This window comes from Dermacentor andersoni, chromosome 9, assembly GCF_023375885.2.
Source record: "Dermacentor andersoni chromosome 9, qqDerAnde1_hic_scaffold, whole genome shotgun sequence".
Classification (NCBI taxonomy): domain Eukaryota; kingdom Metazoa; phylum Arthropoda; class Arachnida; order Ixodida; family Ixodidae; genus Dermacentor; species Dermacentor andersoni.
Window position 1 is genome coordinate 91,263,534 of NC_092822.1, and position 24,987 is coordinate 91,288,520.

Genomic DNA, 24,987 nt, shown 5'->3' on the forward strand with positions numbered 1-24,987 from the left:
TCCAAGGATACCACGTGGCTTCACATAGTTGTCATTGATGCCGTGGTCGTGGAGGGGCCCTGATCTTCGGCAATGGGGTTTGACTTCGCCCTGAGTAGCAGTATAATTGTAATGGCTGTCATGACGACTCCGGCAACTAGCGCCAGGAGAATCCAAATTATGATGGATGAATGGTCATTTTTTCTCGCATGCTCCGTTTCTGGCGTGGCTGTTGCCGCTGGATTGCGAGCTGGCTCCGCTTTGGTCGGGGGTGTTGAGGTCGTTGCTTGCGCTGTCTTGATGTACGGCGTCGCCGGCGCTCTCGTGGTTGTTGCTGGTCCAGGTTTCGTGTTCGGCAGTGCCCGTGTGTGAATGGACGCTCCTGTTGTGAGCGATTCAGCGGTAAAATTTGGGATTAGGAACAGTATTATAATGCTCCTGGACAGCTTCCCCTTTAGTCCATCCGCGTTAATGACACGCGCCGCCAGGTAAGCCTCTAGCTTGTAGCCCCTGTCGCCTGGAGTCGTCATTCCCCACTCGCGAGGAAGTGCGATCATTACGTCCTGCTTCGAACCGCCGGGGAGGGGGTCAAGGTTGCCTTTCACGACAGTGGACAGATGCTCCTGGCTGTCGAAGTCCCTTTCAAGGTTCTCTTTATTAGTGCTACCTCTGATCTCCACTTCCGCAGCTGTAACAAAAAAATAGATGGAACCTCTGCATTGCGCCGTTAATCACCCCCCCCCCCCATTTTGTTTATATTCTGTTCACAACTGACTTGTGGAAACCTAGTTCGACAATGTTGCACAACCATGCTACCCGAAGTCTATAAGAAATGTGCCGTTATGTCTCTACAATAATCTTACATCAACTTTATCTCCTGCCGAAGCATCGAAATTAGATTTGTCGTGTTGATGCGGTTTATGTCTTGTTATACATATATTTACGTGCTCCGAGCTCAGGTCAGCCAAAGTGCTGAAATAAATAAGAAAATGAAGACTCTGTGCGAGGTACGATTTCAGGACCAACGGCATGCGGTCTTCAGAAGCCTGACCATCAAACACCGTAGGTCTCAAAATCGTATCTTTGAATCGTATTTTTCTTTGAACTGTATGACTAAGGCAGAACGCATGGTATTATTTATATCGTAATCATCACCATCATCATGAGCCTGGCTGAGCCAACTGCAGGTGAAAGGCCTCTCCCATAGTTTCGCAACTACCCCGGTCATGCGCTAATTGTGGCATGTTGTCCCTGCAAACGTCTTAATCTTATCCGCCCATCTAACTTTCTGCCACCCCCTGCTACGCTTCCCTTCACTTGGAATCCAGTCCGTAACCCTTAGGAACTGGATATATATATATATATATATATATATATGTAGACGGCGAAGCCTAGCTATCATGCAGGTAATAAAAAATATCAGTTGGAGTATTTTTCCGAGATATGAATTGAGTTGTGCTGTACTTCTTTCATGCACTGTTTATGTTTCTAAGTAATACATTTAGGTCCGATACGTCACATTTCGGAGTTAAATCGACGTCGAAGTCATAAATTTCATTTGTTTCTGGGACGTTCTTTTTAGCACGGCTCTTTGTTGTTTTGAGTGTGAAAGAAAGCCCAAAAAATAATTTACAATCTTGGAGGACGCTCAAGCTTTGTGTTTATCAGTGAAACACGATAGTCTTGCTCTTGCTGATTCCAACTTGAGCTTCCAAACTACATAACGTCATCCCCCCATCTAAATTTGTGCCCTCCTCGACATTGCTTCCTTTCCCTTGGCATCCATTCTGTAACGGTAATGATCCACCGGTTATCTGCCCTACGCATCACATGGCCTGACCAGCACGATTTATTTTTTCAGTGCAGCTGACTATGACTAGGATTCAGGGATCAACTGGTGGCGTAACGCCGACAGGAAACAGTGGTGAGCCGAACTTCGCGGCAGCAAAAGGCGCAGCAATAGCTCCTACACCCGTAAGGCAAAGGCTATAAGCAGTGACTCATCGCATGCAAGAAGTTTGTGTGTGAGTTTTCGCTTAACTGAATTATCCTTCTTGTATATTGAAATTAGTATCCCACGCACTCATGTCTGTCGGTTGTGCGTAAGCGGTACTTTACTACTTTTCCGAGCAGGGAGGCTGAGGGCGTACTACGAGCGGTCAAACTACAAGAACGAAAAGAACGACTGAAGTGGTTCCCGGCGCATGCAGGCGACGCGTCGGAACGCATTCAGAACCACAATGAGACGGCACACGCAGCGGCGCAAGACCTAACCAACCGCGCCCCGGCGACAGACCGTCCGACGTGGTTCGGAACCAAAGACCGCATGACGCATTACAATGAAATAACGAAGGCCTACCGCCTGGCTCGCAGGACTCTCCCACCCCCACACCCGACGCTAAGTCGAGCGGAGGCGGTAGTACGGAGACAGCTCCAGACCGGATCCCTACCGAGCCCGAGACTGATGAATCGCATGCACCCGGAGGCATATCCGACCGATAAGTGCAGAGTCTGCCGGAGGGAGACCGCAGACTACAAGCACATCTTGTGGAACTGCATTAAAAATCCAGAAGATGCAAAATCAAGAACGCTCCCACCGCGGCTCGAGGCAGCCACGAAGACCTACGACCAAAACGAACAACGCTGGGCCGTCCAGCAGGTCTTCGAGGCGCTCGAAAGGCAGGGACCCAGCGAGCCGGCAACGGCGAGCGGAGACCCGCGCCCAGTAACGGTGACTTCGTAGATGACGTAGGGCCTCCACGGGGCGCGCGAGCGCCCAACTGCAGGCATAAATAAAGTTCACTCCAATCCACTCCAATTACGACTTTTCTGTCGCATTTTACTTAGAGCAATTTAATTATTGCAGTCACGCGCATGCGCCACACGTAGGGCACGCGTGTTTGTGGTTCAGAATGATTTTCTCTCACGTACAACACTGCCGACGAAAGACACCGACGCGGAAAACGCATTTTCTGCGACGCGGAGCACCTAACGCTATCGCGTTAAAGTATACCGCGAAACTATGCTCTGGTACCCACCGACGACAGCGCTTTCAAAGGTGCTCAGCAAGGTCGATTCAAATAGGTCGCGAAGCTTCGGGCGAAAAGCGGTTCAGTACAGATTGTCACCGAGATCAGCACGGGGGGTTATGGGAGCAGCGACTGAAGCGCGACTATGTTTGGAGGGAACAAACATTCAGAAAGAAAAACGCGTTCTTTAATTGAAACGAGACACAGTTAGATTCATTCTACGAAAATAAAATTCCTAGTAAATTTTATATATTCGTGACGAGTTAAGAAAATACAAGTTTAATTTTATTATTATTAATAAATGCATTTCTTTTCAGCGCCCATCGCTACAGGGGGCGTTGACGCCACTATCACTCGCAATGCAATGCACGTCTTGAAATGGGCAGAAAGGCGCACTCGTATCACCTGTTTAAATACGCCCCCCTCACAGTTTGTGCTTTCTTGCTTGTCGAAGTTTGTCTAAATTTGGTGACGCGGGTAGCTCATTGCTTTTTAATCTGTTCAGTCAAAAGTAGTGAGTTACGACCGCCAGATAATTGTGTAGTTCTTTTCGTGCGACTGCGCTGGCCGACGGGCTTGGCATCCAACAATAGGATCACCACTCTACACCTAAAGCTGATGATGATATGTGGTTTTTAATCGCGCAAGGGCCAGTTATGGCAAAAGAGCGCCAGCTACACCTAAAGCTTTCGTCGGCCTCCAAAGAAAGTATGTTCTCTGCAGGGATGCGATTTCGACAACCGTACGGCTGGCCTTTTCCTGCATCGCTTTCCACGCTGAAAGCTCGAAACGCCCATCAAATCGAATGGCGGGGCATTTGAATATATAGCTCCAAAGGAAGAACAAAACAAATTTCGCGCCTTCGAAAACAATATGACGTCACTTCTGCTTTTAACGGGAATGGCGTCACACTATTTTTTCTTCCGCCGGGAGTGTTCCCACCACATACAGATGGCGCTAAGCCCCATGGACCGCCGATGGACCGCCATGTTTTGCGCGTATGGGCTCCTATGGAAGCTTCGCTACCAGGTATATTTACCTTGTGCTCAGTGTGAAGGAAATCGAATTACCTCTAGCCAACAACACCTAGACAGCACAAAGCCTTTTTTCTCCGATTCATGGCGTCATGTTACTTGGCGCGATTGATATTGAATCTAATGGGAATGCTCCAGAGTAGGCAGTGGTGATTTTGACGTCACCGTTTTGTCACGCCAGCCTTGTCAGTGTAAATTTCTGGTTAGGTAGCGTGACTTTATGGATCTTCATGGCCTTGTGCTATCTAGTTGGTGATTCTCTAGCCTTTTGGCAAGGCCATCACAGTAACCTTGCAAATAATTAAACGATCTTATTTCGAATAGCATCCTTGACATCATCAGACCACTTTGTCTTATTCCGGCTATCCAGCTATCTCGCACTAAATGTTGGCAGAGTCGGAAAAAAAAAACGTGCGCTGAATCAGACGCAAGTGACGCCTGAAACGTTGGCGTTTCAAGTGGCTTTGCGCCACTGGATCCACAGGGCTTCAATAAGCCTCTATAGTACCAACTTGACAGACTACGTGTTCCACTGTGTATGCGCGTACTTCATAGTGGCGCCGCCAGAAGGCGCAGCGTGTCCAGGTACCGTAGGGTACCTCGATAGCGCTATTCTCAGTGCAGGGTGGTGATACTTCTGGTTGCGCCACCACATCAAAGTCAGCGTGAATTCACGTTATGTGCTCGCTGGCAGTGTATAAACTTTACATGTCACCTCGAAAATGTTAGTGGAACGCTTTCTTTACGGCAAATGGTAGAATAAGTTTCGAGCTTAGCGGATAGCGAGCCGTTCTTGGAGCGCTTTTCGTAAAAAATTTGGTTCGAAAACAATGTTTAGCCATACGGTGTGTATGTCATGTCCTAGAGGTTTCCTTTCAAAATGGCTGACGCAAAATGTCGCACACCGAACATTGTGATCGTTAAACTATATTACGTAATATACAGTGGACACGTCGTGAAACGCTATGTCACGAATGTAGGTTAGCAAGTACAGCAGCGTTACCAACACGTTGACGTTATTAAGGGAAAGTCAGACAACCACCCGTTCGTAGTAATTCCTATAATGGAAACCCATACAGATTCCTCGAAAGAAAAGCCTCAGAGTTGAAGAAAAATTCGTCCTTGTCCGGGACTCGAAGCCGGGACCACCGCCTCTCCGGGGCAGCGGCTCTACTATCTGAGCTAACCAGGCGGCTAGCAGATGGCAGGGCGAAGTCGAATTTGTCGACAACACGAAGCAACACATTGAAGGTACTGTAATTATCTAGATATAAGTCGTGCGCGTGAAAAGACTCAATCACCAAAAATACGTGGCCAAAAAGAGTCTTACATTACGAGATACACACTTTATGAGTGAAATGCTGGGGATTATTGTTTCGAATGCGAGTCTTGCATTGAGTTCTAAATTTGTCACGCGAATCCACAGAATGTATTTAGGTACGTATAAACAACGTATTACTAGTCCTTATCAAAGCAATTTTTTCTTTTAAAGGATTGCTTACGCTTGTCTGTTGAACATACTCTCGCGCTTCGCCAGCGAGAAACGCTTCAGGTACTTCCTACTAGCGTTCATCGCGATGATTCGTGGTTACCTACAAGCTGCTAAAAGACGGCACGCTACCACGGCGATGACAACGACTGAAAAGCTTAGAAACTGGTTGCTCTTTGAGCACTTTGTTGCTCAGGAGAACCTATCGGTCACACTACTTTGGCAAAATCACCACGCCGTAAATGCCAAATATTACTACGCATTCGGAACAAACCCATGCAATAAATACAGCCAAAATATTTAGGGTAATTAAAATGTGGGATTTCGCCTGTCGAAACCACGATATGATTATCAGTCATGGCGTAGTGGGTCAGTCCGGAAATTTAGACCAGTTGGTGTTCTTTAACGAGCACCTAAATCTACGTGCACGGGTGTTTCGGCATTTCGTCTTCGCGACCTAGTGCTTAGCAGTTCAACACCATGACCACTAAGCAACCACATTCGGTGCTGAAATATACTTCGCCAAAACTTCCGTACGATTGTGAATTGAAACAGTGGTCTTCATTCGGGGTAAACGTTTGTGGTTGATTTGACGCTAAGCAATAATCTCAATTTGTTGAGAGGCGGCCATGTTCATAATTGGCACTTTATTTAAATATATTTTCACTTGCTTTCTACGGTGCCAATCCTGTCTTCTCCGTTAGCTTTTAGCTTGCAAGCTGCTTACAATGAATGTACAAAAATAATTGGCAAACGATCCTAATTCATATTCGTGTCGAACTTGGTGCTAGTGGTGCATCTCGCAACGGTTCAATGTGGGCTACTATTTAAATACTTAATAAACTTTAAGCGTCGTCTTTGTAGGCATTGGGGTAACAGCCAGAACGCAAGAAGTGCAGTCTAAGCAATACATCTTTGGGTTTGTAGCATATAGCACTACATTGTGACTGAAAGCTGGTTACTTAGGTGTGAGTATTGCTGTTTCAACGTTCTGGCATATTTTTTTCCCATATGTCACAGAATCACAAATCAGCTGCCGCAAGTTATCATTGCTACTTTCCATGAATCGGCGACCTAATAAATATGAAATATGGCAAAAATACGTTAGCAAACAAAGACAACTGTGTTAATGGCCTCTACTCAATAATTCACCAGGTTCAATAACGGATACCGACATTTTCAATCAATGAATTGATGTTTTGATGGCTAAGCCTGAGCTTAATCAATGTAATGCAAGAAAATAAAGAAAAGAAATAAGATCTGTACGTGTGCGCTGACGCGGCTTTATTTTATTTATTTCATTTTCTTGCGAGACGGTTTGCTGAGGCCTTATGTGAATTGATTGTTTCAAGGTGTTTTTATCGCGTTTAACATCCTTTAGAGGCTACCATACTAGAGGTGATTAGGAGCACTTCTGAAAAATGCGATGCGACACTTAACTGAGTAGCAATAGAAATCTACGCGTTCTGGAAAGCAAAATGTTACTTTGCATCCACTGTGCGTTGTACGTTAGAATGGGGCGCTCGAAGCACTAATTACATTAGAAAAAATAGAGCTTCACTAACTCGTATTAGCTGACATAATGCTCCTGTTGAGTGTTCAGAGTTAATTTCTTCCCGAATGCGAGATGGCAGCTCCCATACAATACTCACCCTTTCCATGTGTCATGTGTGCGCCAGGCCAAGTCCACGTAAGTCTTACGACGGGTGTTCTGTCGATGTCGACGTAACCCTCGACAGCTTTTAGGTCGCTCATTTGGCCGGGAGGAACATGAGCCTGCCGCAGGTCTGTGGTGACCTTCAAGTAGGCTCCGGCTGCGACTCTTTGGAATGGGTTCGTCGGCTTCCTTTCTCCCAGGAGGGTATCCTTGAATGTGTAGTCGTCAGAGTCTTCAATCAATTCCATGATTGGTTCTTGCGCTGCACAAGACATAAGGGCAGTATTACTACCGCGACAAAGTGCAGCAGTATAGTGGAGGGTGGGGGAGGAGAATTTCCCGGGAAATAACATTCAAGGATACATTTGACGCCGGCCCTGCACGCGGCACTGAACGTTCCTGCAGTACCTGCAGATGATTGCGGTAATACCAGGCTGAGCGATGTCGGAGGTATGCATTGGCTATTTGCAAATAATACATCGTTAAAATAGACTGCTAATTTACGAACCATCTTTATGTAATATGACAACCATCGGGTATACATTATTTAAAATAAACTCAGAATGTATTTCAAGACTTACGGTTCCAATGTAATGCGTTGCTAAACACGGCATCGATTTCGAGTAAACATACAGGCATTTTTAACCCTCTATTGGGACTGAAGCAGTCCTTGTATGTATGTCACACATGACAGCATACGCCTTGCGTTAAGGAGTCATTATAACCTGCCGGTGGTTGTCGTCTAGAAATAAAATGCGAAAGTTATGCCGCTACCCACCAGTTACAGAAGTGATAAGGTAAGTCGAACATCCTCATTACCATAAATACTTGATTTAAAGCAACCAAACATTGTCAACTTATTTACATGCGTAAAGTACTCGCACAATCTAAATCAGCTTCCTGGTCATTCTCAATGGTAGACGCAAAGGTGCGTGCAATCGACGTGCCACACACGACCCGATGCATGCAACGCTACGTCACACATCAAATCGCTCATTACCATACTTGAAGAAAAACAGCGCTAAAAAGACTACAGCAAAACGAAGAACATGTACGATGGACAGCGCCATAACAGAAACAAGAAGCTTCCGAATGTAAAACTTTTGTGGAGGCATCAAACTATCAAGTAATACTTTGGTTTTGTTTGGGGATTTTAAAACACGTTCCTAATATGTAGTTCCTAACAACCACTAATCCTTTTTTGCGGCAAATGTGGCTTTCACAGATTATGAAAAAGCATTCGATTCAGTACAGATGCCATCAGTCGTAGAAATGGCGCAATGGATGAGTACAGGAGGCATACGTCAAGATCTTGGCAAACATTTACGGAGATTCCACACCTACCTTGGTTCTACACAAGAAAACTAGAAAGTTGCACATCATGAAAGGGGTCAGACAAGGAGACAAAATCTCTTCAGTGCTATTGACTGTAGGCTTAGTAGAAGTATTGAAGCCATTATACTGGGAAGGCTCAGGAGAGAGGGTCAACGGCGAGCAACCTCAGCAATCTCAGCAACCTTCCGTTTGCACATGACATTGTCCTGTTCAACAACACTGGGGACGAATTACAACAAATGATTGAGTACTTTAACAGAGAAAGCATAAGAGTGGGGTTTAAGAATAATATACAGAAGACAATGATAACGTTCAATAGCCTGTCAAGAAGACCATTCAGGATCACCAGCCAGCCTCTAGAGTATGTACAGGAGTACGTTTGTCTATGTCAATTTACACATAGAGGATCGTGATCATGAGGAGAAAATTTACTGAAGGATAGAAATCGGTTGGACTGCATACTGCAGGAATTGCCAAATCCTATCTGTTAGCTTACCACTGTCGTTGAAAAGTAAAGTGTACAATCATTGCGTTCCACCGGTGCTAACACATGGGATAGAAACTTGGAGTTCAACAAGGAAGCTCGAGAAAAATTTGAAGACCGCACAAAGAGCGAGGAAGAGAGCAGCGTGGATCATACAGCAAACGGGACTAGCCGATATTCTAATTCACATGAAGAGAAAAATAAATGAAGTAGGGCAGCCTTTGTAGTGCGTAAGGGGAATTACCGGTGGACCATTAGAGTTACACAATGAAACTAGTAAATTTGCGCGTGGAAATTGGAATTAGCTAGCGCAATAAATGAGTCAGTGGAGATCGCACGAAGAAGCATTGGTGCTGCAGCGGGCATCAAAATAGGGTGATGAAGATGATGAATATAATTCGGATTTGGACGTCTACTGAAAGTTCAGCGTCAACAGATCGATATATACGCCAAACCTTACTCTTTATTTTTTTTTAAATCTTTTAATGTTTAATATGTCCGTTATACTACATGAACGGCAGGCATTCTCAGATGATGAACAGCAGGTTGCCATTATCCCTCAAGAGAAAAGTGTATAACAGCTGTGTCTCACCAGTACTCACGTACGGGGCAGAAGCCTCGAGGCTTATGAAAAGGGTTCTACTTAAATTGAGGACGACGCAATGAGTGTATCGTTAGGGGACGAATGATGGGTGTATCGATACACCCAAGAAGGATGGGTGTATCGTTAGGGGACAAGAAGAGAGACGATTGGGTGACGGAACAAACGCGAGGCTATGACATCTTAGTTAAAATCAAGAAAAAGAATTGGGCATGAGCAGGACACGTATGGGAGAGGCCTTTGGCCTGCATTGGGCGTAACCAGGCTGCTGCTGATGATGATGTCATGAGCGGAGCTCTACTGCGGCGCTTTCAGTATTGTCGTTTTGAAACTGTGCAAGTATACGTATTCCTGACGGTTCTGTTGCGTTTCTAGCGTACAAATTCTGGCCACATAAACAGATGCCATTTGTAGCTTGCGCACGCCCTGTAGGACTGTATGAGGAGTAAGCAAAGAATTAGTAGAACTTTATCGCAAAAGAATCTCGAAAAGCAGGCCTTACTACAACAGAAACGCAGCCAAGTGGCTGATTAGCTGCCCCACTACGAAGCAGCACCAACTAAAAAGTCGTTGTTTTGCTGAAAAGGCGAAGCACCAATTATTGAAAGCAAATTAGTAGTAATCGGCCGTATGAACCCATAAACTTGCTCCTACTAACCAAACTAAATAGTACAGTATCACGCATGCGCAGGTAAACCTGAACATTTCTCGCTGGGTGACCGCGGAAACTCGCAGACGAAACGCTGGAGTAAGCAAACACGGTAGCAGCAGCGAGCGAATTAAGCTTGTTGCACATCTTCCTTCAACGCAGAGAAAATGTCGAAAGCACAACGCATATGAAGCGGCCGGCACTGCACGCACCCTGCAAACATCGCAGATCGCATTGAACGTGAGACCCGTGCTGGCGTGCACCTTGGCCACATCGCAGTTCTCTTTCGAAACATGGCACCCACTCGCCGTGCTGTAAGAAGTAGCCGCCGGAGAACTAACGCCCCCCCCCCCCCCCCTCTCCGCTCGCTCTCCTCACTCCCATGCTTCGCGTGCGACATAAGGGGGCACGCTTCCGCCCTGCCTTCGTCTCTCGTGCACGCAAGATTCAGCAGCGTTTACCGACTTCCCCTCGCACTCTTTCATTTGAACAAACAGCATACGGCGTGCTGTGAGGACTTTATCAGTCTTGGTCTTTATACAGAAGCTCACGGCGAAGCCCCAGGCAGATATGGGCCAGGAATGTTCATATATTTGCTATTGCAATAAAAAATGAACAAGGCCAGTTCAAGGGATTGTGTGCTTTTTTTTCTGCTCATGTGAATTTTGATTTTGAACAATCTTTCTTAGCGCGCGTGAAATGTAGCAACTTTCCATGGATTGGTCTCAGTACTGCACAAATACTCTTCTGAAAGAATATACTTACAGGTATAATAATATCTCATTGGTCATTTTGCTATTTACGGCCAAGTAAAAGGAAGACGAGAGAGACTACGCAATGCAGGTTAATGCGAGATTGATCAACTCACTAGCAGGTGATTCTTCCTCATCCCAAGGAAGAATGGGAATAATGTTAGGAGGGAATCCCTGCGTACGATACGCGTGGCTGGTCTTGTTGTTTCCGTAGACGTATACCAGGATGGCGTACCTTCCTTTGCCCGTGAACTGCGTGAAGTATCCGCTGTACGAACCATCGTTTGCCAAGATATCAGGATCTGCAATATTAGTACCAAGAGCTGTTGAAGACGGAATCAGTTACGGACACATTTTAATCAATCAATGTCTGCTGGATTAGATGTCACAGAGATGAGCTAAGGTGATCTCATAGTGAACTTGATTTGTAGTTATCCCATAAAATAGCCGATTTGGAAATTTCTGAATTATGGTACTGGCTTACTTTTTTTTAAATTATGTATGCTCTTTAGGTGTTAAAAGTTTGGAGAAGCCATATTCATGCCCTTTACTCCTCCATCGCTGCACGGTATTGTTTATTGTATGAAGGGCACTTGAGTGGGCTGCGCACCAACAAGTTCACGTAATAGTTCTATGGAAACTCGCAAGGTGAAGCGTCAGGCGATGTGGTATGCATAGGAGAGACAGAGAATTTGAGTATGATAGGTGAAGATGAGAGGTTCGTGGCTTGTTACGCAGCTTACGTTAAAGGGCTTCCGAGACGCCAGCGACGAGCATTCCCACAGAGTGTACTACGGACACTATCACACAAAACGGCAGTACTATTCCTTACGGGAGAGCAGAAAGCATGACCGTTCAGAAAGCGTGCCCCTGTGGCGCATGAACTTCTATAAACTTCGCCCCCTGGCTTCGAATCGCCTTGTGACTTTGCGAAAGAATCACTCGCAGCAAAATATTTCCACATAAATTCCGCCGTTCCCAATTATTACGCACTATCCAAAAGGCTGAAAATGGCTCATTCCCAGTGACAAATCGCGGTGGTCACGTGACAAAGTTGGTCGCAAAGCGACCGGCTGCCTATTATATAATAATAATATTATAATTATTAATCGGCTTGGTTGCAAAGCGGCTGTCCTGAGTCACTCGCTCATCGCTAAATGACTCGAGCAAATGAGCGGCAATTACAAGGTCTCGCATCATCCAGAGAACTATTACTGCCTGGAAATTCTTAAAAAAATATATACTACGTCAAAAATACCAGTTGAAGCGAAAAAATTTGAAAAGATTCCTATGGCAGTCGGTCTGTAGCAGCGCCGGAGCTCCAGAGTGGCTTGGTAGCAGAATTTTTGCGAAGAACCACTTGGCTGCACAGTTCAGCGTTGATCTTTAACCCTGTGCATGCTATAGAAAAGCATACGCGGGTGCCTCTTCGTGGAGCGACGCATCACGCAGTTCAACTCCTGCTGGGCTAAAGGAGCAAAGCCCTGCCAGCTATCGAAAAGTCTGACAACGATAGTTTGTTGAAGAACGTCGGCCATGGTGTTGCAGGCGTGCCACACTAACGTTGCACGAGATGAGACACAGGACCAGCCATGGGCGCTTGCAAAACTCCTCTCAACATTTTCACTTCTGCATACATGATGAATTCAAGCTTGTGCCATTACGCTTTACAGGGGGGCGTCATTGCTGTTACAAATTAAATTATTTTCACGTGGCAAAACCATAATATTACACAAGGCAGTCAGTCGTGGGCGACTCCGGATTAATTTTGATTACCTTGGTTTGATTAATTTTCACTATCTACGTGCACCGAATTCACGGCACACGGCTCTTTTAGCATTTCGCCCACATCGAAATTCGGCCGTCATTGACGGGATTTTATCTGGCGCCCGCGGTGATAGCAGCGCACCGCCTATACCACTGCGTCACCGCAGCGAGTATCGTTCACTTGCACGGACGCGCTTCAAGTGGGCTCTGTGTTGGAGATACACTCGACCAGATTTACGACTCACCGAGACAAAAAAGGTGTACTAAAACATGGATACCAGCGATATCCCTTGATATCTGTTGATATCGCTGTATGGACAGTGGGTGCCATTGATTTGGTTTTCACACTCTTTGAAGTTTTGCAGTGCAGACCACGCAACTAAGCTTAACGCGAATCCCACCGCTCATCTATGGGAATCTACGGAAGTTCGCAAGCCTAAGCAAGGTTTTTCTGAGTTAAGACATCGGGCACTGGCGGAAATTGAAGAAAAAAAAACATGTTTTCCACAAGTGAAGCTACATCACCAGCCGGAACCGCAACTGAAGCCACGGCAATCTCAAAATTATTCTTGCGCAGAAAAATGAGGCAGGCTCAGGGAAGGACACGATGCTACAAACAGGCGGATGGTTCACTGCCCCATACAAGATTCGCAATTCCCTGCTCACCGGCATCCTGGAACCCTGACCATGGTAGAACGAAACGAGTGCGCAAATAGCATTGTCCGGCTATATCCTAGAGTACACTCTCGATAGGAAGACTACAAATAGAAGCTCAGTGCCTAAGCCTCGACATGAGGAGGTTGCCTCCTATTCTTATGAGGGACTTTAATGATCAGGCCAAAGAATGGACTCGAGGTTAAGAAACTTGGCTTACCAGGGGCCAAGGCCAGCGCTTATGCTTGCGGGATGACTTAAGAGACAGACTGACATGTAAGCCTCGGAAAAGGGTTGAACTTCATAATAATCTAATGCGCCGAGCCGACGCTATTCAACGCATTGCCAGACTGCATTTCGGAGACAAGAACTACCATGTGGCCACCTAGGTGTCGGCATCCGACGATGCCTACCGCTGACTGGTACATAGCATTGTCGCCGGCATTAATTCTGACTGAACTGATGGCACACGTGAGTGCGCCCACAGGACGTAAACATCCTGTGAGCTAGCATGCTTGGCAAGCCACAAACAACGGCCATGACTTCCAGAGAGAACACGGACACTTGGTGTGTTCACTATTAGGCTATTGGGGTAGCTTGGCTTTACCCGCCGACCCACCAATTGCGTTAAATTTGCTACCAGCCAGGCCGCTGTGCCGTCGTGTGCCCCACGCGGGAAGTTTACGCCTGCCCGAACTAGGGAGAAGCCTGCTGTGCGGAGCTCGATCGGAGCTCATGAGTACAGGGGCAAGGTCAAGACAGGAATGATGTCCAGGCGGCAAGTAAATGCGCGTTTAGGTAGGAGGTTGAAGCATCGACTTCGAGATCGAGGAACAGAACCCCGTAAACCTCTCGCTCTAGGTTGGGGTTCCTATTGGCCTTTGGCTTTCGACGAGTCCTGAAGCAAATGGCCGGCAAGAAGGGTAGAAAAATCGAAAAATCTGAGGCAGAAACCAATCAGAGAATAGCAACCGGTGGTTATACTTTAGGAATGAATTAATTAGCGATACAACAGATTGCCCCTGTCGCAAAGAGTTATGTACGATGCGTGTACTCCACCACTACTCCTCTTTCGCGTTTCTGCGAGAACACTCGGCTCTATCTGGTGCTGCTTTCGAGAATCCTGTGCCGTGAACTTCCGAAATGCATGGCGTCTTGCTTCGCGCGAACGCACAGAAACTCTTCGTGTGGCAATCGTGCTCCACTCTCCCGTTGCATTCTCGACATGCTGCGCCATTTAGTTGCACTGCGGAGAAGTTCCCGTGTGGCCTTCGAGACGAGAAGCATGGCGCTCCCGTGCCTGCGAAAGCTCAGAATTGTTTTCTCGTTTTGTCGCTCACTCTGTGGCCCGTACTCAGTGACCCTTGTTGGCAAGAAGTTGACTGAAGAACGGCACATACCGAGTGAAATTCATAGCGCTTCTTGAGAAAGCGTTGGCGTGAAAGGCGTTCAATGAAAAGTAGGCCATACCCAAAATCATTTGTGGTGAAGCCTTTTAATGCGCCAGGTTCTTGTTCTTGAGCAATCCTTATGACATTGAGTCAATTCCACAAAGCATTGGAGAAATTTAGGAACCTTCTTGATACTATAGAGTGGCACATTCCCTGTGGCTAGTCACATATGTTGGCGTCAAAGATGTTCATTAATGAGCGCCACAGACCTGCTGGCAGATACCCAGTGACTCAAGTATGCATCAAAGTGGTTAGTTGGAGGACTGCAAAGACCGAGTGACACATACCCAGTACTCGAAGTTGGCGTAAGCTTTAAGCATGAAATGCTTTTATCGTCTGTTGTCGGCGAACATCAAGTAACCTTGAGCCAAAAGCTAGAGCCGTTATACTGAGACAAGAATATCCGGATATCGTTGCGATAAGAAATGAAGATTATACTGGCAATCAGTCAAAATTTAAGAAAAAATTTAACCTACACTTAACCTTCACATTTAACGCGACCGCATTAAAAGATCCCTGTGTGCTTCTCACGCTTTCCGGCACTTGCAGCTTATGTAACGTTTTATTTGTGATTCTTTTTGATGGTGTGCAAGGAACCGAGGGGACCGCGCCGCTCCTACCAAGACAGACGTCGAATGGCAGCTGGAAAGCGCTGTACCGTTAATGGGGTTTGTGTTGGAGTTTCCGCGTAACAGAATTGTTTTCTCGTATGTGTACTTTACAACCTGACGCTACCATGTCTATAGGTTTTAGGTCGTACGTTACCATTTTTCAGACGCATTTTATTCGTGAAATTCAATTAGTTGAGTAGCTTCTTTATGCTGCACAGAGCATCTGCGTTGTTCACAGTGATTTTTTGCCGATACAATGGTGGACGCCTGACGCCGTTGTCGATGTTTCTGCGGCACAAGCCTTTAACGCTCTCGCGATAATAACCGTCTCTGGCCGCAACCCTCTGTAGAGACCGCATTGCATACACTGATAATACCCAATCACGTTAGAAATATTATTGCATCCAAGCTCTTCTAGTGTTTGTTCACAATATCACTCAAACTGTAACTTCTAGTACGTTTAAGTTTTATTTATTTCCAAAAGCGACGTTCAAAAGGCAGATACAGGGTCCCATACAATTGATTGCGATATTTTGGCGCTGAGAGAGAGTTGCTGTTCAAGGACAGTGGTGCGAGAGCTCCGCAGCGTTGGTTTTGCGCCTGCCCGAGAGCTGGCGCCACGCTGCGTGACCAAGCCGGCAGCGTCCGGCGTGCAGCGGTTGGCCCTTTAGCCGAAACGACGCTTGCATTGAGATTCAGCTCGAAACTGTTTCCTGTGCTTACGTGTGGTATGGTGGAATGTGCCGTTGCGAACATCCACTATACGCATTAAAAATTGTAGCTAATATTCTCACGTGGTGGTAACGTTGAAGAACACAATAGCAATACTATGAACGACAAAAATTACTTTTGTTGGGGCAAACCTGTGCTCACAAAACGGGCTACACTTTTAGCACAACGATAGCGGCGATAGTGTTAGGCGACGAAACGTGGTCGCCCGATAAAGATAAGTACACGTATCATTACCCCCCTCTTAAAAAGCATGGACCCAATGCTGCAAAGAAACGAAAGTAATAATGAAAAGCATTCGTAGCAACGAAAACAACAAAATAAAGAAGTTCGTCAGCATCCGTAAAAGGGTTTAAGGCGCACCACGTGGACCACTTCAGATCGTGCGCGGCGCCGCTGTGAATGCGAAATGCCGTCTGGCACGGCCTCATAGTCCAGTGCGCCAATACGTCGGATGACCTCATAGGGCCCGAAATAGCGTCGCAGTAGTTTCTCACTAAGTCCTCGTCGGCGTATCGGGGTAAATACCCAAACACGGTCGCCGGGCTGGCACTCGACGAAACATCGTCGGAGGTTGTATTGTCGGCTATCGGTCCCCTGCTGGTTCTTGATCCGCAGGCGGGCGAGCTGTCGGGCTTCTTCGGCGCGCTGGAGATAGGTAGCGACGTCAAGATTTTCCTCGTCAGTGACGTGCGGCAGCATGGCGTCGAGCGTCGTCGTCGGGTTCCTGCCGTAGTCCAGCTTAAATGACGTGAGCTGTGTTGTTTCTTCCACCGCCGTGTTGTAAGGGAACGTTACGTACGGCAGGACCGCATCCCACGTGTTCCCCTCGATGTCGACGTACATTGCAAGCATGTCGGCGAGGGTCGTGTTCAGGCGCTCCGTGAGACCATTCGTCTGCGGAAGGTAGGCAGTTGTATCGCAGAATGGCTTGCGTAAGCTCTGCTGTAAAAGCCGTTCCTCTGACGGTTATGAGGACATCTGGAGCACCATGTCGCAGCAGGATGTTCTCGACTAAAAATTTCGCCACTTCGGCTGCGCTGCCTAACGGTAGAGCTTTAGTTTCAGCGAAGCGGAAGTTTCGGGAAGTTGATGTCGGAAACAGTCCCAACAAGTCCATCCCAATCTGCTCAAAAGGTCGGTAAGGAGGCTTGATCGGCTGTAGTAATCCCGCTGGCCTTGTCGGTGGTGTCTTGCGTCGCTGACAGTCTCGACATGTCTTGACGTAACGGGCGACATCGGCGGTTAGGTTCGGCTAGTAATACCTTTCTTGTATCTTCGATAGCGTCAGGGAAACACTGAGGTGCCCAGCGGTCGGATCGTCATGTAGGGCGTGCAGTACTTCTGGACGTAGCGCTGACGGAGCAACAAGAAGGTAGTTGGTGCGGAATGGTGAGAAGTTCTTCTTCACGAGTAGGTTTTTGAAGCGTGAACGAAGACAATCCACGCTTATATGCCCGAAGGACAACTTCGAAGTGCCCTTCCAAATACTCGACTAGGGGTTTTAGCTCCGGGTCTCCTCGTTGCTGTTCGGCGAAGTCTTCCGCGCTTATTATTCCAAGGAAGGCGTCGTCATCCTCGTCATCTTGCGGCGGCGGGTCAATGGGGGCGCGTGATAGGCAATCGGCATCAAAGTGTTCTCGTCCGGACTTGTATGATACAGTGATGTCGTATTTTTGTAGTCTCAGGCTCCACCGTGCCAGCCGTCCTGAAGGGTCCGTTGAGTTAGCTAGCCAACACAACGCGTGATGGTCGCTAACCACTTTGAATGGCCTGCCATAGAGGTAAGGGCGAAATTTCGCTGTAGCCCAAACGATGGCGAGGCATTCGTTTTCGGTTTAGAATATTTGCCTTCCGTTTTTGACAACGACCGGCTAGCGTAAGCTATCATGTGTTGATGTCCATCTTTTCTCTGGACTAGGACGGCACCGAGAGGTAGGCCACTGGCGTCAGTGTGTATTTCGGTATCGGCGTGCTCGTCGAAGTGCGCAAGTACGGGCAGCGACTGCATGCGTTGTTTGAGTTCTTGAAATGCGTCGGCCTACGGCGTTTCCAACTTCAACTCGACGTCAGAGTTAGTTAGCTGTGTCAGCGGCTCAGCGATGCGTGAATTGTCCTTGACAAATGACCTGTAGTAGGCACACATGCCAAGAAATCTACGCACGGCCTTCTTTTCGATGGGCTGCGGGAACTTTGCGATGGCAGCTGTCTTCTGCGGGTCGGGACGGACTCCAGACTTGCTGATGACGTGGCCTAGGAACAGAAGCTCATCGTAAGCGAAGCGGCACTTTTCTGGCTTCAGATTGAGTCCTGATGACTTGGTGGCCTCTAGTAGTGGTGTAAGTCGCCTAAGGTGATCGTCGAAATTTCCGGCGAAGACGACGACTTCATCCAAGTAAAAGACAGGTCTGCCACTTCAATCCTGCTGAAACCGTGTTCATCATGCGCTGGAACGTTGCAGGCGCCGAGCACAGTCCAAATGGCATAAACTTGAACTATTTGCCAATAGCCAGACTTGAGGTCCATCGACGAGAAGTATTTAGCGCTGCAGAGCCGATCCAATGCGTCGTCTATCCGTGGGAGGGGGTATACGTCCTTCTTCGTGATCTTGTTCAGATGATGATAATCGACGCAGAAACGTAGGGTTCCGTCCTTTTTCTTTACCAGGACAACAGGGGATGCCCACGGGCTTTTCGACGGCTGGATGATGTCATTGCGCAGCATTTAGTCGACTTGTTCTCTTATAGCTGCACGTTCTCGCGGCGAAACTCGGTAAGGGCTTTGGCGGAGTGGTGGAGCGCACTTCTCGGTGATTATACCATGCTTGGCGACTGGTGTTTGTCGAATCATCGATGACGTCGAAAAGCAGCCTTTGTATCGTCGGAGCAGACTTCTGAGCTGCTGTTGCTTAATCACGGGGAGACTTGGAATAATGTTGTAGTCCGGTTCGGGAACCATGGTCGTCGGGCTAGATGCGGCGGAATCCGAGAGGACAAACGCATTACTGGTTCCCAGAATTTCCTCGATGTACGCGATCGTCGTGCCCTTGTTGATGTGCTTGAACTCCTGGCTGAAGTTTGTCAGCAACTCTTCAGTTTTCCCTCCAGGCAGTCGAGCGATCTCTCTTGCGGCGCAAATTTCACGGTCTCGCAGTAGATATTGGTCGCCTTCGATGACACCTTCTACGTCAGCGGGTGTTTCGGTGCAGACCGAAATAACAATGCTGGAGCGAGGCGGGATGCTCACTTGATCTTCGAGCACACTCAAGGCGTGGTGATTACGAGGGCTCTCCGGCAGTATCGCTTTATCTTCCGACAGCGTTATTGACTTCGACTTCAGGTCGATGATTCCGCCGTGTTGGTTCAGGAAATCCACACCGAGGATGACGTCTCGTGAACACTGTTGGAGGATAACGAAGGTAGCAGGGTAAGTCCTGTCATGAATGGTTATTCTTGCCGTGCAGATTCCAGTCGGCGTGATAAGGTGTCCTCCAGCGGTCCGAATTTGAGGGCCCTTTCATGCAGTCTTAACCTTTTTCAACTGGGTGTTGATGTGTCCACTTATGACGGAGTAATCGGCCCCTGTGTCCACTAAGGCGGTAACTGCGTGACCGTCGAGGAGCACGTCATGGTCGGTGGTTCTTTGTCTGGCGTTTCAGTTAGGCCTTGGCGTCGGATCGCGGCTGCGTCATGTGGAACTGAAGCTGCAACGTCGCGTCGTCAAGTCGTCTTTCGTCGGTGTAGTCTTGGCTTCCTGACTTCGTCGGGACGGCGGCGTGCCGTTATTATGTAGTCGAGCTGGTTTCTCCGTCGTCTTCGTAGGCGGCGGAGGATCTTCGTCAGTTCGACGAACAGTAACCGCACCTCCATCGGTTGCTGCTTTTAGTTTTCCGGATAGGGGCTCGCAGAGCGGCCCCGGGCTGGGGCGGTGTATTGTCGGCGCTGCGGTGACAGGTAGCGGCCTGGTGACGGCGAACGGGACGGTCGTCGAGACTTCCATTGGGTGGCGGCGAGCTAATCGGTGATGTCACGTGGGCGCTCCCCAAGCTGTGGACGTGGCACGTTGACAGCGAACCCTCTGAGTCCCATGTCGTGGTATGTGCATCGGCGGTACACATGGCCGGCTTCTCCGCAGTGATGGCAGAGCGGGCGGTGGTCGGGGGCTCGCCAAATGTCCGTCTTCCACGCGTAGGTACGCTGAGCGACGGGTGGGCGTGCTCGTGGCGGCGGCGGCGGAAGGCGGAATTGCGGCGTCACAGGGCCCTGGCGCGGTCGCGGAGGGGGGCCTTGACGGCATGCGACGGCGGCGTAGGTCATCGCTTCTGGCTGGGGCTGCGGTAATTGAGGTTGTACCTCAGGAACCCTAAGTGATTACTGAACCTCATCTTTCACGATGTAGGCAGGCAGGCAGGCAGGCAGGCAGAAGAAACCGCTATGCCGTGATGGTTTCACACTTAAAATTCTATTAGGAGAACCTCACAAAGGCGTCCGAGGGCTGGAAATGACAGACGACATGATGAGTGAGGAGTGTTACCAAGTGCCGTTTCCCATTTTCGGGGCAGTATTTTAGAATGCGCATGTGCTTACGCACTAGCCGGTGTTTATCGACCAGCACACTTGTCTAGGTTCATCGCAGGTGTTGCTGTGGGCTCAGATGAAGCAGGTATCTCTGAAGCAGAAGAAGAGTGCAAGCGATCTTTGGCACGATAAAATAAGTACCCTATGCCTTGCAGTAACGTAATACGTTGCTATTTTTCTCGTTGCTTCACGGTGGCATTTTCTGCAACGTTGTTTTTTAACCAAGAATACATTTATGAAGAACTAAGCTGCATAAGGGCATCGTAGTACCTAAGTTTTCGTGGAGCTGGTCATAGAATGCTATGCAACTGATTGTATTCTGTCCTCCATTTTGTAATATTACAGTTTCCTGCAGTCCAAAGAAGAATGAAAGCAGAGACCCCCAACACTCCACCCACGTGACCATGCAATATATACTCTCTAGTATAGGCGCCCTTTGCTATGACACAGTAACCAGCGACGGCTCGCCGAATATAGAGGACGGCCTCTGGAAATAGTTGAAAACTACGGCTTACTCGGCAAAATACCGAGCAAGCGCCTGCGCCAAACCTCAAACTTTAGTGTGGGCATGAAAATGTGCGTCAAATAAAGGAATTATGCTCTTGATGAGGTATCTGCGTTGGTATAGGAAGATATTCACACGTATACTTATCTTTATCGGGCAACCACGTTTCGCCGCCTAACAAATGTAATCGCACAGCGTGGGACGCGCCCGCATGTATCCGAAGTTTCTGGAAAGTTATCGATGCTTCTATCCGCTGTCTGTTGTGGCCGAACTTTATGTTATCTGATTTCATCGCGTGACGCGAATGGAAGGCATGAACTTTGTGGAAGGCACGCGGGCCCGAACGATTAGTCTGGAACATTCGACGACTGCTGTATAAAAGCTGACGCGCTTGACCCACTGATCAGATTTTCGACGATCGCCGACCGTGTTCGCCGCTATCGTTGTGCTATAAGTGTAGCCGGTTTTTGTGGGCACAGGTTCGCCCAATAAAAGCGTTTTGTATTCCACCGTATTGCTGCTTTCTTCACCATCACTACAACGTGACAATATTAGGTATTGTGTTTTATTCTCACCAAGTTATTGCGTAGAAAACGGGGCTAGCAGGCAGGACCACTGAAATGGTTTTGAAGATAGCAGTGTAGCCCTGCGTATAAGCTAATAATCAAGAGAGCAGTGGCACCCACAATCACAAAGGAAAAAGCATAAGTGGGATTTATGTCCCTAGGCGTTCACTGGAATTCGTAAATTTCGATTGTGATTTTGCCAATTTCTTGAACCCTGCGGAAATCTAAGGTAAAACAAATGAAGCATACTGGTCCCCTTAGACAAAGAGCATGAAAATTTAGCACGGCTTCGATAATCTTAAATAAAAAAACAAATAAAACAGTGCTATGGAAATCACCAGATCTTGTGTAAGATCCGCACTCTCCGTGCCGTAGGGCAATCTAGTTTCGCAAAGTTTGGAGCAACTTTAGTACCACCAATGGACATTGTAGTCTCAGTACAGGCCTAGATATCACGTGTAGAGCATCTGTACCATTTACAAAACAATGCGTTTCGTGTCATTGGGTCGGCGGCTCACAACTCGCATGGTCTTCTCGCCATTAAAGCGTCTCCCAATAATTAAAATTACCTTGAACAACCACAGAACCGGTATTTATCGCCTCCTTAAAAATACAGGTTTACATTACTTCATTGGCAGAAATATTCTCACAGAACCCAGCACTACAATGTTTTCCTTCCATAATGACATTTTTTCTGTTGCAGTCGCGCAGAAACTGCCGGCAAAAACTGCTGGTTTCGCTCGTATGATAGCGTTGAGTACTATAGAAGGTATTGGTAATATCATCGCCAGCATTACCATTGTATATTCGTACACGAAGAACTTAATCTTCAACTTTGTAAACTGTATCCTTACTCGATGTAGTTTTTGTCCATATCATGTGGTTGCTAAATAGAAACAGTTCTTATATTAACATTTGTCGTCTTAGCTTTTATTGCTTCAGGATTGTTAAACCTTTGTAACATTTTTTTGTTTTCTCTTGTATTTGCAATGAATGCATTGTTACAAATTCTAATGTGCCTAGAAACCAGTAGCACAGCTGAAGTTTCGAACCATTATACCTCATAATGTATAACATGTTCCTTATATACTTACAGCTGATAAAGCAGGAAGATTGAATCTCAATGGGACTAGCCACACCAGTGTCATCCCTTTCCATATCTAGACACATATTTATTGCAACATGGCTTCATCAAGTGCACCATAGCAATTATGGAAATTAAGGCACAAATTGAGGCGCAGAGGCTAGCTAAAAAGTTTAGCAAAAATGATTTGTCAATATGCGCTCCTTATAGACTTTCTCTTGCAGAAGCGGCTTTGGAAAATCTGACATGTGGTTTTAAAGTAATTTTCCCATACGAGAAATTAGCACTCATTTTTATCTAACGTAGAGTGGTACTGCTCTCTATACCTTGCAAGGGGCATCGACCATATTTCATATTTGACATTTGTATAAAATTTATACGTTCACAACCTAATACACTGAAGGCCTTTTATGGTAATTAGTAATTGAATACAGCGTTCGTGAAAAAAAAGATAGAAATCCTTAAAAAATGAATCACAGGAGCTGGGATGTTTTCTTTCGATACAGAGATTACAATAAAAAGTGGCCTAGTCCAAATCCTTCGGTAAACGTGTGAGACATTATGAACAATACGATTACTCTTCGGAGTTACGTGCTTCAACCAAGATCCCAATATGATACGCACCATATCCGGCAAATTGTTTTTGCCACAGAGGTTCTTAACAGGCACGTTAATCTGAGTAAAAAGGTATTCATCTTAAACGCGTAAACGTTGCTATGCTTAACCAAAGAGAAAACTGTCCGCATGTCTATCCATCATGCAAGACGATTACTTTCAAGCAAGAGCCCGCAGCAGCGAGAGACTTCATGCTGCCTGTGGTTTCCAAGCGAATGGAGCGGCGAAAATGCAGCGCTCACCGAGCTCTCAGCACATACTGCGCGCTGCCTGTTTCGCCGATCGCTTTCGAGTAACGAACCAGTGCGTATCTCTTCAATGGTGACTAAGCAGGGGAACACAGCGCGCCAAGCTATCAGCAGTCGGAACTCCCTGTCGGCATCGCGGATCGCTTTCAAGACACGGTCTGCGTGGTCGTGCCATACGCAGCCGCCAGCGTAGTAAGTTTGGTCACGCTTGATAATGCTTCGACGCGGAGGGATAAGGCGATAAAGTGCGATAACGCCTTATCGGGTGCTGGGTCAGCGAGACATTAAATGCAAGATAGCACTCTACTGGATGCGTTTAGCAAAATCAAAGTTGTCCAGGACTCGTGTCGATTAGTGCCGGTAATTTCTAAGGGCGCTGCAAGTATGTGAATGGGCACCTACATACACGTCCTCCTTTCATTGTATGAAGACTGGTTGCATTTTATCGTCATTCTTTTTCTCGTATACATTTACTGGGCCACATTTATAACAGCATGGCCACGTTTAAAATGCGTCATGCTTTACGTCGAGTTTAAACAGAACAAGCAATTTCCGACATGTCCTTACCTTTGCCGTTATCACGCAGGCGGACAGGGCAACTAAGTCCCTGCGGGTTGCGCACCACCGCCGTGACGTTTGCGTCCAGTACAACGTGGCTTCCTTTGCCCAAATCAACGAATATGATTGCGTCCTCTGGTTGTGTGACGTTGTTCTCCACCACGCCAGCCGAAGCCACTATCGGCTTATTGTTGAGATCTCTGATTTGGGACTTGACCACCATGCTGATAACGACTCGACCCTTCGTTGAACACTCCACTTGAAGCGTCCACGTACCCGGCTTAAAAAGTAAATCCATCGATGAGTCAATAAATTATGCAGTCAATCATCCACTCAATTTATCAGTAAGTGAAATAGGTAAAAGAAAGGGTTGGTGGCTTGCGCTATTCGCGAACACAATATATATATATATATATATATATATATATATATATATATATAGTTGAAGAAAAGAAGGGGCACACTTACGAAAATTGCCTGTTTAATAATTGAACGTTTTGGGTGTGCCCCTTCGTTTCTTCAACTACGTATGCACCGGACCTACAGAACTTTTCATGAATTTATGTATATAATCTCAAGAAGTGGAGGGCTAAGCGACTCGTGTGTGCGAGCG

The 24,987-nt window shown here is 47.1% G+C and overlaps 1 protein-coding gene across 1 annotated transcript; it reads right to left on the reverse strand.

Annotated features, from left to right (window-relative positions):
• On the reverse strand, positions 1-24,597 carry LOC126527861 (calcium-activated chloride channel regulator 1-like). Its single transcript, XM_072284567.1, has 4 exons — positions 24,384-24,597; positions 11,126-11,332; positions 7,184-7,450; positions 1-667 (listed from the first exon to the last, which is right to left on the reverse strand). The coding sequence occupies exons 1-4, from the start codon at positions 24,595-24,597 to the stop codon at positions 21-23; spliced, it is 1,335 nt and encodes a 444-aa protein (XP_072140668.1). The 3' UTR covers positions 1-20.
• Positions 24,598-24,987: the final 390 nt, after the last annotated feature.